The 12706-nt window shown below is 52.8% G+C and overlaps 1 protein-coding gene across 11 annotated transcripts in view; it reads left to right on the plus strand.

The window, feature by feature from the left end:
* The first annotated feature begins 1679 nt into the window (after positions 1-1679).
* myo1eb (myosin IEb) overlaps positions 1680-12706 on the plus strand; it is a 30715-nt gene continuing 19688 nt past the window's right edge. Inside the window, exons 1-27 of one of the 11 annotated variants that reach the window (XM_037274880.1) lie at positions 1685-1838; positions 2623-2760; positions 2834-2923; positions 3383-3477; positions 3555-3642; positions 3712-3801; positions 3874-4005; positions 7593-7727; positions 7824-7956; positions 8016-8212; positions 8281-8361; positions 8448-8534; positions 8609-8695; positions 8893-9060; positions 9129-9214; positions 9291-9372; positions 9431-9636; positions 9701-9872; positions 9954-10068; positions 10132-10301; positions 10392-10537; positions 10717-10863; positions 10958-11115; positions 11176-11250; positions 11325-11508; positions 11765-11940; positions 12039-12169. In XM_037274880.1, coding sequence (XP_037130775.1) covers positions 1836-1838; positions 2623-2760; positions 2834-2923; positions 3383-3477; positions 3555-3642; positions 3712-3801; positions 3874-4005; positions 7593-7727; positions 7824-7956; positions 8016-8212; positions 8281-8361; positions 8448-8534; positions 8609-8695; positions 8893-9060; positions 9129-9214; positions 9291-9372; positions 9431-9636; positions 9701-9872; positions 9954-10068; positions 10132-10301; positions 10392-10537; positions 10717-10863; positions 10958-11115; positions 11176-11250; positions 11325-11508; positions 11765-11940; positions 12039-12151 — 3354 coding nt within the window. In that variant the 5' untranslated portion in view covers positions 1685-1835 and the 3' untranslated portion in view covers positions 12152-12169. Of the gene's footprint in view, positions 1839-2622; positions 2761-2833; positions 2924-3382; positions 3478-3554; positions 3643-3711; positions 3802-3873; positions 4006-7592; positions 7728-7823; positions 7957-8015; positions 8213-8280; positions 8362-8447; positions 8535-8608; positions 8696-8892; positions 9061-9128; positions 9215-9290; positions 9373-9430; positions 9637-9700; positions 9873-9953; positions 10069-10131; positions 10302-10391; positions 10864-10957; positions 11116-11175; positions 11256-11324; positions 11509-11764; positions 11941-12038; positions 12496-12706 lie in introns of those variants that run through there. The other 10 variants (XM_037274879.1, XM_037274878.1, XR_005100734.1 and 7 more) reach the window with 10 other exon arrangements.

Raw genomic sequence — 12706 nt, forward strand, 5'->3', positions numbered from 1 at the left:
TAAAGACTAAGCGGTCACATGAATTAACAGAAAAAATGGACAGCCGGACTCGGACTCGTGGTCAAGAGGCCGGACTCGGACTCGGTGCAAAAATCCGACCGAGTCCACAGCCCTGAAACAGTTTTGTGATGGCTTTGTCTTTATTAAACATAGAAACGAATACAATAAACAGATACTTTCAAGTTTCAATTCAACGACTTGAGTTTGTTCTTAGGAACAAAATCGCCTCAACCAAGTCAGCCTTCATCGCGCCGCGCTGATCAGACATGATAAACTTGAGCCCGGAAAACAGGCGCTCTACGCTGACTTGGCTGATTGGCATTGCTGTTAGTGTCCGACGCGCATTCTCAGCAGCATGATGAAAATAAAATTGAACGTTTTTTTTTTATTGTCGGACTCGGTGGACTCGGTCAAAATCAGCACCGAGTCCGAGTCCGGCAAAAAAAGACTGAGTCCGCCCGAGTCCGAGTCCCCGAGCCCACAGCCCTGCTGCTAATCCTTTCACCACTCCAAGCAAAAGTTACAAGCTACAACGCAGCTACAAGCTACGCTACAAGCTACGCCGAAAACTGCAAGCTACAAGCCACAAAGATACAGAACAGAAAACAACATCATGCCTGGAGATGGACACAAAGGTCGACCTTGGAAACGAGGAACCTCCTCACGACCAGCATTGACGGTCCTATCTGTGAACATCGAAGGGTTCTCCTCTGCAAAACGAACAATCTTAGCCGTTCAGTGTGGCACTGAACCACAGACCATGCAACACCTCCTCATATGCCCCCTGCTGGAACATCCCTGCACAGCATCAGATTTAGCAGAGTTTAACGAGAAGGGACAGAAATGTGTTCAGCTGTGGCTGAACCTCACCTAGCCAAGCCTGTAACTAACTGCATTGTAGCCACGATAAGAAGAAGAAGGTCTGGGGACATGCTTAGCCAGTCCATCACCTTCACCCTCAGCTTCTTTAGGAAGGCAGTGGTCGTCTTCGAGGATCACGACCCCAAACACACCTCCAGGACGACCACTGCCTTCCTAAAGAAGAATATATATTATTCCACTGAGCCATAGACGTCTGTTAGACGTCTCGTCTAAGTGTAGACTGATTTTAGACGCGTATATAATTCGGCTATCTATAGACATAATACAGACGACATAATTAAATCCATCAAATAGGATCATATTTCGAAATATTAAACTCTAAACCAGCTGTAAGTTGTATAAATAATGTACAGAAGTTGTACTGCTTCGCTTTGTACTGTTTTAAATTAAAACGAAGCAGTACAACTTTACACGGATTAATGGTTGTTTAATTTTAAACAACCATTAATCCGTGTAAAGTGTGGTTATTATTTTAACCACATTTAGACGTCTAAATGTAGACCTTCTTTAACCATGTACGATTGAATTAAATACATTAAACAGTGTATATTCACCCAAAATATAACTCCACAACTGGATCAGAGTAAAATAAAATATCAACTCGCACGAAGGGCGATCGGGGAGAGTACCCTAAATCTTAAATAAAACGCATTGACGTAAATAAAACTTAGACTAGACGTATATGGCTCAGTCGGGAGGTTTTGATCAGCTTGTCGTGTTGAAAAAAAAGTCATAAAGACCTGTTGTTTTGTTTCCCGACAGCAGGGGGCGGGCACGCGTGGGTTTCCCCCGGAATTCCACGAAGGAGGAGGCGCGGCCATACCTGTCCACACCTGCACGGACACGACTTGCCTTGACTCTGTCTGCCTCCGAAGTAGCTGCGTGGACTCAAGTGGACTCGTCTGATCTGGATACATTGCGGGTCAACTTTCCAGGAAGTGACAGCAGCAGACATGGTGAGGCCAACGTCTTGGTGACACACCTTTATCCTGGTTCTGCTCCATGTGTGTGTGTGATCGTAGTTCTTCTCCTTGTCTTGGTGCTGGTTCTAATCCACATCTTGCCTCCGATCCTTGTACTTGGGGCTGTGAACGCTTGCTTCTGTTCTGTAATGTTTACCTTGACTTGTTTCTTTTTCCAGGTGGTCCTGGTTTCTGGTTTGTTTCGCAGATCAGAAGATCAGTGTATCAAACGTTTTTCAGGCAAAATGGTTAAAAAAAAAAAAAAAAAAAAAAAAAAGACAATGCCAAAAAATTATTGTAACCCAAAAGTACATTGCCATATCAGCTCTGGGCATCAACACACACACACGCACACGCACGCACGCACGCACGCACACACACACACACACACAGACACACCACCCTAACTCCAGGCACAGGCTGAGTGTGTACGTGTGTCCACTAACATGAGCCAACAGGACTTTGGAATGCTGGAAATTCAGGAGACACACCCGCAGCTCACATTATCAGGATGTTCTCTGACATTGTGCACCAGTCAAGCCTGAAGCCAGTTCGGGTGCAAAACCACCATTTTTACCTTTGCCCTCAAATCTGTCTTCAAATGTGTTAAACAGAGTGGGTTCACTCAATGTCGTCAGCCTTGCACTGGAGGCGTGTGATTGATAGGTGCGTGCGTGTGTGCGTGTGCGCGCGCGTGTGTGTGTGTGTGTGTGCGCGCGCGCGTGTTTTTGGGGACCAAAAAATTAAGTAAGTGGCCTTGATTGCCCCACCCACACAGGGCAGCAAAGAGCGCTATCACTGGCTGGCTCAGGACGTGAAGGTGAGCGGCGTGGACGACATGGTGCTCCTGTCCAAAATCAACGAGGACGCCATCACGGAGAACCTCAAGAAGAGATATATGGATGATTACATCTTTGTATCCTCAAACACACGCGCGCACTGTTTTCAGTCCATCACAGCCACTGTAACCCTTGACCCATTTTTGTCAGACCTACATTGGACCAGTTCTGATCTCCGTCAATCCGTTTAAACAACTTCCCTATTTCACGGACCGAGAAGTGGACCTCTACCAGGGCGCGGTAGCATACGCACGCTTGCACATCCGCATTTCTAATCGTCAACCTGCAACGTCAGCTTTGGCTTGCTGGTAGATTTTGAAGCTGTCGCATATGAGCCTAGCGCAGAGATTCTCAAGCGTTGAGTCCAAAAGTGCCTTTGAAAGCTCTTTAAGAAAGTGAGGCTCAACACAACGCCATAAAAGTCAATCCAGTCCAAGGAAATATCCCAAGTGCACGAAATGCAGTTTCCACATGTCACATCATCATGTTTTATTTTAGGAAAGTCTCTGAAGCCACGAGGTGTAGCAATGCGCAAGACGTAGACGGTCAGAAATGCGAATCCGTATTTTTTTTTTTTTTTTTTTACTACTAGTTGTCGTAACCACCCCAAGGTGGCTCCACCCGCTTGTTTTGAGTCCTGAGCCCCCACCACCACCAACACCACCACCATGTGTCTCTTGATGATGTCCTGTGTCGCAGGCTCAATACGAGAACCCGCCTCACGTCTACGCGTTGGCTGACGACGTTTACCGCAACATGATGATTGACTGCGAGAACCAGTGTGTCATCATCAGGTGGGCAGGACTTTGTTTCCTAAAGCAGAGAGGGCCTCCCCTCTGACTTCCCATCTGACTTTGTGGCCCATCCTCAGCGGTGAGAGTGGTGCGGGGAAGACGGTGGCGGCCAAATACATCATGAGCTACGTATCCAAGGTGTCAGGGGGTGGTGACAAGGTGCAGGTGAGTGGAGGTGGTGGGGCTCCAGCGGAGGCGGGGCCCTAAGTAGTGTGCGTGCTGGTGCTGGTGCAGCACGTGAAGGACATCATCCTGCAGTCCAACCCCCTGCTGGAGGCCTTCGGGAACGCCAAGACGGTCCGGAACAATAATTCCAGCCGCTTTGTGAGTACTGGAACGAGCACGCAGGTATACACCCCAACCCAAATGCGCATGACAAGTGCACTCCCCTGACAGGGAAAGTACTTTGAGATCCAGTTTGGCCGTGGCGGCGCTCCCGACGGAGGAAAGATCTCCAACTTCCTGTTGGAGAAGAGCCGAGTGGTTTCGCAAAATCCAGGAGAGAGGAATTTCCACATCTACTACCAGGTACTAGCAGGTCCCAGCGAGCAGCAGCAGATATGAGTCAGGACTGCCGGATAGCATCCCGGATTTTGCCAGGCACAAGCTGTTCCCACTGCAGCAAGCTGTTCCCACTGCAGCAAGCAGCGCTCGGCCAACGCTTCAAACTCAGTCTGCTCACCTTTGACCTCTCTGGCCCTCAGCTGCTAGAGGGGGCGAGCGGGGAGCAGAGGGAAATCCTTGGGGTCACAATCCCCGACTACTACAACTACCTTAACCAATCGGGAACTTTCACAGTCGAAGACGTCAACAACAAGAAGGAGTTCTCTCTCTCTCTCGTGTAACGTCAGAGCTCCAACTTGGTGTCGTGGAGCCACGCCAGCATCTCTGGTCCCAGGTCGAAGAGGCCGGCCTCTGAGGGTGGTCTGTATAGGGGGCAGGTGTTGATGATGTGGTCGGCTGTCTGCTCGGGGGCTCCACACTCGCATGCCGCACTGTCCGCCAGTCCCCACTGCCGCATAGACGTGTTGAAGCGCCCAACACCAGTTCTTAAGCGGTTCAGTGTGGTCCACTGCTGGCGAGGTAGTTCGTCTCCTCCTATGGCGCCGTCTCCTGGTTCCCAGACATAACGGTGCATGAGGGAGGGGCCAGCAACCTCCCACTCCTGCTTCCAAGCTGCTGCCAGCCAGGCATCTCTGGAGATGTCTTCAGGGATGGAATTGAGCATCTCTTGTGCTGCCATGTTGTAGGGGTGGCATGCCTTGAGACTGCTTGGTGGAGCTGGAGTTGTTGTAGTGTTGTGCAGGATGTGCCAGTTGTTATTTTTTGCCTTCCTGGCGAGAACGAGGGTGGCAGCCTCTCGCCGAAGGTTGGCCGGCGCTATTCCCGCAAGGACAGGCAGGAGGGACACAGGGGTGGGTTTCAGGCATCCTGTTATAGTTCGGAGGGCGTTGTTAATTGCCACATCCACCTTTTTGGCATGGGGGCTTCTGTTCCAAACTGGAGCACAGTACTCTGCTGCAGAGAAGACCGGCGCTTGGGTTGATATCCGCAAGATCTTAGCAGAGGCTCCCCACGTTGTTCCAGCAAGGCGGCGGATCAGTGCAACCCTGGATGTCACCTTTGCCTTCAGATCTTCGAGGTGTTGTTTGAAGGATAGGGTCCGATCCAGACGCACGCCGGGGTACCTCGGGGCTTGTTGAACCTCCAGGCGTTTGCCCTCAATGCTCACTGCCAGTTCTCTCCTTGCTTCCCTGGTGCTGAGGTGGTATGATGCACCAGCAGTCTTTCCAACGCTGAGCTGGAGACGGCACTTTTGAAGGTATGCTGCCATGGTGCGCATATCTTCATTCAGGCCGTCTTCCGTCGCCTTCCACGTTGGTCGACTCAGCATGATGGCAAGGTCGTCTGCATAGCCATACTTTCTGGATGCTGTGTCCGGTAGGTCGTATATATAGATGTTAAATAGTGTTGGTGAGAGAACTGACCCTTGCGGTACCCCGCTCCTCAGTCTACGGAGCCTACTGCACTGCCCACTGCTGGTTTGGAGAGTAAAGCTGCGGTTGGAAAGCGTCCCCATAATGAACTGCACCATGTGCCGGTCCGGTATGGTCCTCAGCAGCTTCAGGTGGAGTCCCCGGTGCCACACGGTGTCATATGCGGCAGTTAAGTCCAGGTATACCACTCCAGCTTTCTCCTTATCCTGGAAGCTGTTCTCGATGTCTTGGGAGAGTAGGGTAATCTGGTCTGCTGTTGACCTTCCGCGATGGAAACCAGCTTGTTCCCGTGGGAGTTGTGAGTCCACCACTGGCTCTATGCGGCTGTGTATCATTCTTTCCAAGATCTTAAATGGGACACTCAGCAGTGAGATGGGCCTGTATGACTTGGGGTCCTCCGCATCTTTGTTTGGCTTCAGCAGAGCTATCACGGAGGCCCTACGCCAGATCTTCGGGAGCTTTAATCTCCGGTAGCATGACGTGAAGAAACCTTTAAGCCATCTAGATGTTGTTGGGCCCTGGTGGATGACGAACTCCGGGTGAATGTTGTCACGGCCCGGGGATTTGCCCGGCTTTAGCTTGCTAATGGCCTCACTGAGTTCCTCTGCTGTAAAGGCTCCCGAGAGATTGAAATCGACGTTGGCCGCTCTTGAGATGCAAGACACCTCACGTGATATTAGTCGTGCAAAATCTTTGTCTGCATCCGGGAAGCGGCCGTTCTTCAGGAGTTGGGAGGCAATGGAGTCTGCAGTGACTGGGCATCTGTGGGCTGGTGTATTTCTGCCTGTGAGCCGGTTGATGGTCTGCCACGCCTTGCGGCTGGAATGGGTGAAGTCGATTGATTCAATGACTTCTGTCCATCTCGCCTTGCGGGTGGCATCCAGCTTTTCGAGCAGTGCTGCTGCCGTTGCGTCCTCCTCTTCTCTGGAGCTGGCTCTCTGGTGTTCCTTCAGAAGGCGGCTACACTCCCCATCCCAGCCTGGGATGTAGTTCCTGTTGTACCCACGTGGGATGGTCTTCTTTGCCGCACGCAGGAGGACCTGGCAGTAGGCTGCATAGGCTGCTTCCACATCTGTGGACTCTGGGTCTGGCAGGCCGGCAGACCTCCTTTCCATCTCCTCAGTATACGACCCCCAGTTGGCTTTTCGGAAGTTCCATCTCTTCACAGGCTTCCCTGGCACCGGTTCCACCAGTGATGGAACTTTGATGATGGAAGGTCAGTGGTGTGAGCGGGGGAACCTGTCAAGAACACGCCTTTCCGGTCTTGGGTCGTTGCTGCGGCGGATGGCGAAGGCCAGGTCCGGGTTGGTGGTGGTGTTCCAGCGTGCAGAGAAGAAGGTTGGGGGTTCCTTGGGGTCGTACAGTAGCAGGGCATCAGTGTTGGAGGCCCATTCGCACAGCGCCACTCCGCTAGGAGTTGAATGGTTGTACCCCCAGTCTGTGTGCTGTCATGTTGAAATCGCCTGCATAGATTGCGGGTGCAGTTACAGATGGGAGTGACGTTGTGGTTAGCTCCGATGGTGGGGGCTTGTAGATGTTGATGACTGAGGTTTCCTGGATTTTAGTAACCAGCCACTCGATGTTGGAGCCTGGTGGGGATTGGCTACAGGCTGCCCAGCTTATTCCAGTGCGGACGAAGGTTGCCACACCGTGTTGCTTGGTGTTGATGGACCCGGCGAGATGAAACCCAGGGATTCTGAGGATGTTGTTGGTCGTGCAGTGCGTCTCTTGTAGGAGCAGGACTGCGGCCCCATTGGAGTCGGCCAGGTGCCGAAGGACTTCGAGTTTGGCGGTGGTAAGGCCCTCGACATTAAGTTGAAGCACCGACCTCGGTTTTCGACGGTCGGGATAGCTGCCCGTCCACCGTTCCTCAGTCTGCCGGCTCTGCGTTTGTTTGGCGACATTAGTTTCGCAAGCGGGACTTGTACCCTGACCTTGCTACTCACAGGGAAGACCGCGTGAAGGTTGTCGTCCATCTGCTAGGACTGCCGGATAGCATCCCGGACTTTGCCAGGCACGAGCTGTTCCCACTGCAGCAAGCTGTTCCCACTGCAGCAAGCAGCGCTCGGCCAACGCTTCAAACTCAGTCTGCTCACCTTTGACCTCTCTGGCCCTCAGCTGCTAGAGGGGGCGAGCGGGGAGCAGAGGGAAAACCTTGGGGTCACAATCCCCGACTACTACAACTACCTTAACCAATCGGGAACTTTCACAGTCGAAGACGTCAACGACAAGAAGGAGTTCTCTGACACCTTGGTGGGTCCGCACATTCCCCCTCCCTCCCCGTTCGTCGCTCCTTCGATGTCTCCGTCCCCTTCTGTACGTCTGTATGAATGTGTGTTTACGTGTCAGGGCGCCATGTCGGTGGTAGGCCTGTCCATGGAAGACCAGGATTCGGTCGTTCAGCTGGTCGCGGGCATCCTCCACCTGGGCAACATAAACTTTCGCGAGGAGAACAACTTTGCGGTGGTGGAGAGCGCTGACTGTAAGTTACGCATGACGGGGTGGCGGGTGAGCTCATGTAACGCCGTGCGCTTGCTTCAGTTCTGGCCTTCCCGTCCTTCCTGCTGGGGATCCCCCAGGACGCTCTATGCAGCAAACTGACCAGCAGGATCATGGACAGCAAGTGGGGAGGCAAGAGTGAGTCCATCTCGGTCACCCTCAACACGGAGCAGGCCTGCTTCACCCGCGACGCCCTGGCCAAAGCCCTCTACAGCCGCCTCTTTGACTTCCTGGTGGACGTGAGTCTGCATCCGCACTTGTCCTGGTCCATCGCCTTTCGCTGATTGTGTGCGTTTATGCGTGTCAGTGTGTCAATAGAGCCATACAGAAGGACCGGGAGGAGTTCAACATCGGAGTCCTGGACATCTACGGCTTTGAGATCTTCCAAGTGCGACCACCATGTGCACGCACGCACGCACGCACGCACGCACACACACACTACTCGCTAACCCCGCGTTTGCTTTGTGACTTCAGCAAAACGGGTTTGAACAGTTCTGCATCAACTTTGTCAACGAGAAGCTGCAGCAGATTTTCATTGAACTCACATTGAAGGCGGAGCAGGTGTTATGATTTCACCAGCCACTCCTGCCATCCAAGAACCTCCCTCTCAGACTTCTGTCTCTATGCGTGTGTAGGAGGAGTACGTTCAGGAGGGCATCAAGTGGACGCCCATCGAGTATTTCAACAACAAAGTTGTGTGTGACCTCATTGAATCCAAGCTGGTGAGTTGTCCAATGGCACAGCCTTTCGACATTGCGTCCTCTTCATTTCAAATTCACTCTTTGTTAATTTTGGCTCAGGTTCTTTGCAATCCGCCATTTTGGCAGCTGCTGAGGACCTTTTAATCCCAAAGTTCTTGAGCAATGTGAACGAGTCTTTTGGATGCAATGTCTGAGTTGACCACCCTACATCTTCCCAGAATCCTCCTGGCATCATGAGCGTGTTGGACGACGTGTGCGCCACCATGCACGCCAAAGGCGATGGCGCTGACCAGACTCTGCTGCAGAAACTCCAAGGTCAAGTGGGCTCACACCAACACTTCAGCAGCTGGAACAAAGGCTTTGTGGTGCACCACTACGCTGGAAAGGTGTGGGCAGGCGGAGCTTGTGTGGCCCGTGCTCGGCGACCCCGTCTGACGGAGCGCGTGTCGTTCAGGTGTCCTATGACGTCAGCGGCTTCTGCGAGAGGAACAGAGATGTGCTGTTCAACGACATCATTGAGCTGATGCAAGGCAGCGAGTTGTAAGTCCCCGGCAGCGTGCTACGCCACAGTCTTGTAGTCGTGAGCTGATGGCTGCGCGCCACGCTTTTATGTCAGTCCCTTCATTCGAGCGCTTTTCCCTGAGAACCTGGAGGCGGACAAGAGAGGACGGCCCACCACGGCCGGCAGCAAGATCAAGGTGGGCGGCTCACTCTCGCCCTCGCTCACCTCCTTCTGATCCTCCCTCCTCTGCGTAGAAACAAGCCAACACGCTGGTCCAGACACTCATGAGGTGCACGCCTCACTACGTTCGCTGCATCAAACCCAACGAGACCAAACGCCCTCGGGACTGGGAGGAGAGCAGAGTACGGCACCAGGTGGAGTACCTGGGCCTCCGCGAGAACATCCGTGTCCGCCGAGCCGGATATGCGTACCGGCGCCTTTTCAGCAAGTTCCTGCAGAGGTCAGCGTCGAGAGATGACTCAGCAATGGCATCGCCCGCCTTCTCTGACATCTCGGCTGCTCAGGTATGCCGTCCTGACCAAAGAGACCTGGCCCACCTGGCAAGGTGATGAGCGTCAGGGTGTCCTGCACCTCCTGAACTCTGTCAACATGGACCAGGACCAATTCCAGCTGGGGAAGACGAAAGTCTTTGTCAAGGCTCCAGAGTCGGTACGAAGGCATGCGGCGACAACGCAGGTGCCGGCGCAGGTGCCGAGGCTGGCGCAGGTGCAGGTGTTTTTTTCCTTCAAAAGCAAAAATCCACTGTCTCTCCTGCAGCTCTTCCTGCTGGAAGAGATGAGGGAGAGGAAGTACAACGGTTATGCCCGGCTCATCCAAAAGGCCTGGCGGAAGCACGTCGCCGTCCGCAAGTACGTCAAGATGAGGGAGGAAGGTGAGACCTCATCTCCGCTCGGCACAGTCATCGTCCTCGCGGTTTTCTTTCTTTGTCTTCCAGCATCCGACATCCTGCTGAACAAGAAGGAACGACGCCAGAACAGCTTGAACCGCAACTTTGTGGGCGATTACATCGGCACCGACGTCCATCCGGAGATCCGGCAGTTTGTCGGCCGCAGGGAGAGGATCGACTTTGCCGACGTGGTCATCAAATTTGACCGCAGGTTCAGGGTAAGAGGAGGGACACTGAACTGGAGGCACCATGGAGGAGAAAGCTGCTCGGCCTCACACCTCACATTTTGCTCTTCTCCTTTGGAGCAGATGGTGAAGCGTGACCTCATACTCACCCCCAAATTCTTGTACCTGATCGGTCGTGAGAAGGTGAAGCAGGGGCCGGACAAGGGTCAAATACAGGAGGTTCTCAAGAGGAAGGTGGAACTCGCCAATATCCAGTCTGTCTCCTTAAGGTACGACAGTACGGTCAGAACCGTATCACGGGAACCCAAAGGCAGACTTGGGCCGGTCTTGGAAAACCAAGCGCATAAAACATTGAGCAAATGGCACGACAACAATTTGAGGAGCTCACCGTTTGGTGACAAAGCTGCAAGCTTGCTGAAATGTGGCAATCTTTGCGTATTGCATGTAGCGCCCTTCAAGACGACATCTTCATCGTCCACCAACAAGACTACGACAGTGTTCTCCAGAGTGTTTTCAAGACCGAGTTCCTCAGTCTACTCGTCAAACGTCATCACGAGAAAACTCAGAGTAATCTTCCGCTTAAGTTCAACAACCTGTTAGTACCCACAAGTCCATCGGGCGTCCTCGCGCCAGCCGAGTCGGGCTCCCGGTTCAGATGGATTGGGCTTCACCTTCCCCTCCACTTTCAGTTTGGAGTTCAAGGTCAAGAAGGGAGGCTGGGGCCCGTTCAGCTCATCGGGTTCCAGACAGATCCAATTCCAACTGGGTCAGGGGGATGAGGCAGTCCTGAAACCCAGTGGCAAGGTTCTGCGTGTCTCCATTGGACCGGGTCTTCCCAAAAGCTCGCGTAAGCACCAAACGCTCTGGTGAGCGCAAGCAGGTTTTCTGACTCACTGTCTTTTCTCAGGACCCACCAGGAGGGACAACCGTAAGAGTTTCTACCGAGAGAATCGGGCCGCACCCACTGCCCAGAACGACTCGGGTACCGGTTGAACATCCCACCATTTTAAGGACGGGGAGTGTGGGGCTGATTTTGCCCCTCCGTGACTTCCTCAGATCCTCACAACGGAGGCGTCGGGACACGCCGAGGAAGCCCCTCCAGAGGCGCATCGCTGAGGCAGCAGTCCAGCATGGAGCAGCCCAGTCTTCCCCGACTCCAGAACCGGCATCGGCGCGACAGCGGCCATGCTCAGCACGTGGACATGGGCTTCATGAGCGTCCCGGACCAGGGCGCCGCCGGGTGAGAACGCTCAGTGCTCATTCTCATGCCAAGGGATTTTGAGCCGGCCGCAGGCGAGTCGAGCCAAACGAGTTGGCCAATCGCTATGTGACGTGCGCATAAACCCGAGTAAAGCCTTTCAAAGTCGACCTGACACGTATACTTAGTGACCTTAGTGATAGCCGCATGCAAAGTCCTGGACATGAAGTTAGGCGAGCTGGCGGGGGACGTGTCACACCGGTACAGCTCCACCCACTCGGCTTGTGCTTGCCTTTAGGCTGCAGCGTCGGCGTTCCAAGGAGCTGAAGCCGGTCCCTGGAGCGGGTCGACCAAAACCGGCGCCCAAGCCGAAGCCTCGTTCCCCACAGTGTCGCGCCCTCTACGCTTACGATGCCCAAGACACAGATGAGCTCAGTTTCAACATGGATGATGTCATTGAGATTCTCACTGAGGGTACCAGTGCAGCTGCCGCACTTGTCTTCTTCGCCTCCTCCTCTTCATATTTCCCTTCCTCCTCTTCCTTAGTTTTCTCTTTCTTCTAACCATCGTAGGTTTGTCATTTAGATCCGTCGGGCTGGTGGTTTGGACGCCTTCGCGGACGAGAGGGAATGTTCCCCGGAAACTACGTGGAGAAGATCTAGATGTTGAGGTCATAGCAAACTGACCATTCTTTTACTCCATCCATGGATGGATGGATGGATGAAGTTCTTTTACATTTTCTTTTCCATTCTTTTACGTTTTCTTTTCCATTCTTTTACTATTTCAGAAAAAAAACCTTTCTTTTTACAGACTGACATGTCAGTCTTCACCCCAGGGGTCACGGGTCAATGTGCTGCTAGCTGTCATCAAAGTGGCTTGTTGCCATGGAAAACGGGGAGAAAGTCAAATTGACGGCTGAGATTTGTTCATTCACCTTTATTCATTTGAAGCCAGTTGATGTTACTGAGGGTTCTGTTCGACTGAAATCAACTAAGTCACTCATCTTGAATAAAATGAACGAGTCGGTATGCACACTTGTTCTTTTTAAGCCTTTCAAGTGTAGCGTGTCTCGTGTGACGTCAGCCGGAGGTCAACGACGCCAAGAAAAAGTGACATCTGTTGTGTTGTCTGGATTCGAAAAGGCAAGGCACCTTTATTTCTGTAGCGCATTTCATACACAATTAGCAACTGGTTGTGCTCTACATCAGTGATCCCCAACCTTTTTTGTGTCACGGACCGG

Source organism: Syngnathus acus, chromosome 16, assembly GCF_901709675.1.
Source record: "Syngnathus acus chromosome 16, fSynAcu1.2, whole genome shotgun sequence".
Lineage (NCBI taxonomy): Eukaryota > Metazoa > Chordata > Actinopteri > Syngnathiformes > Syngnathidae > Syngnathus > Syngnathus acus.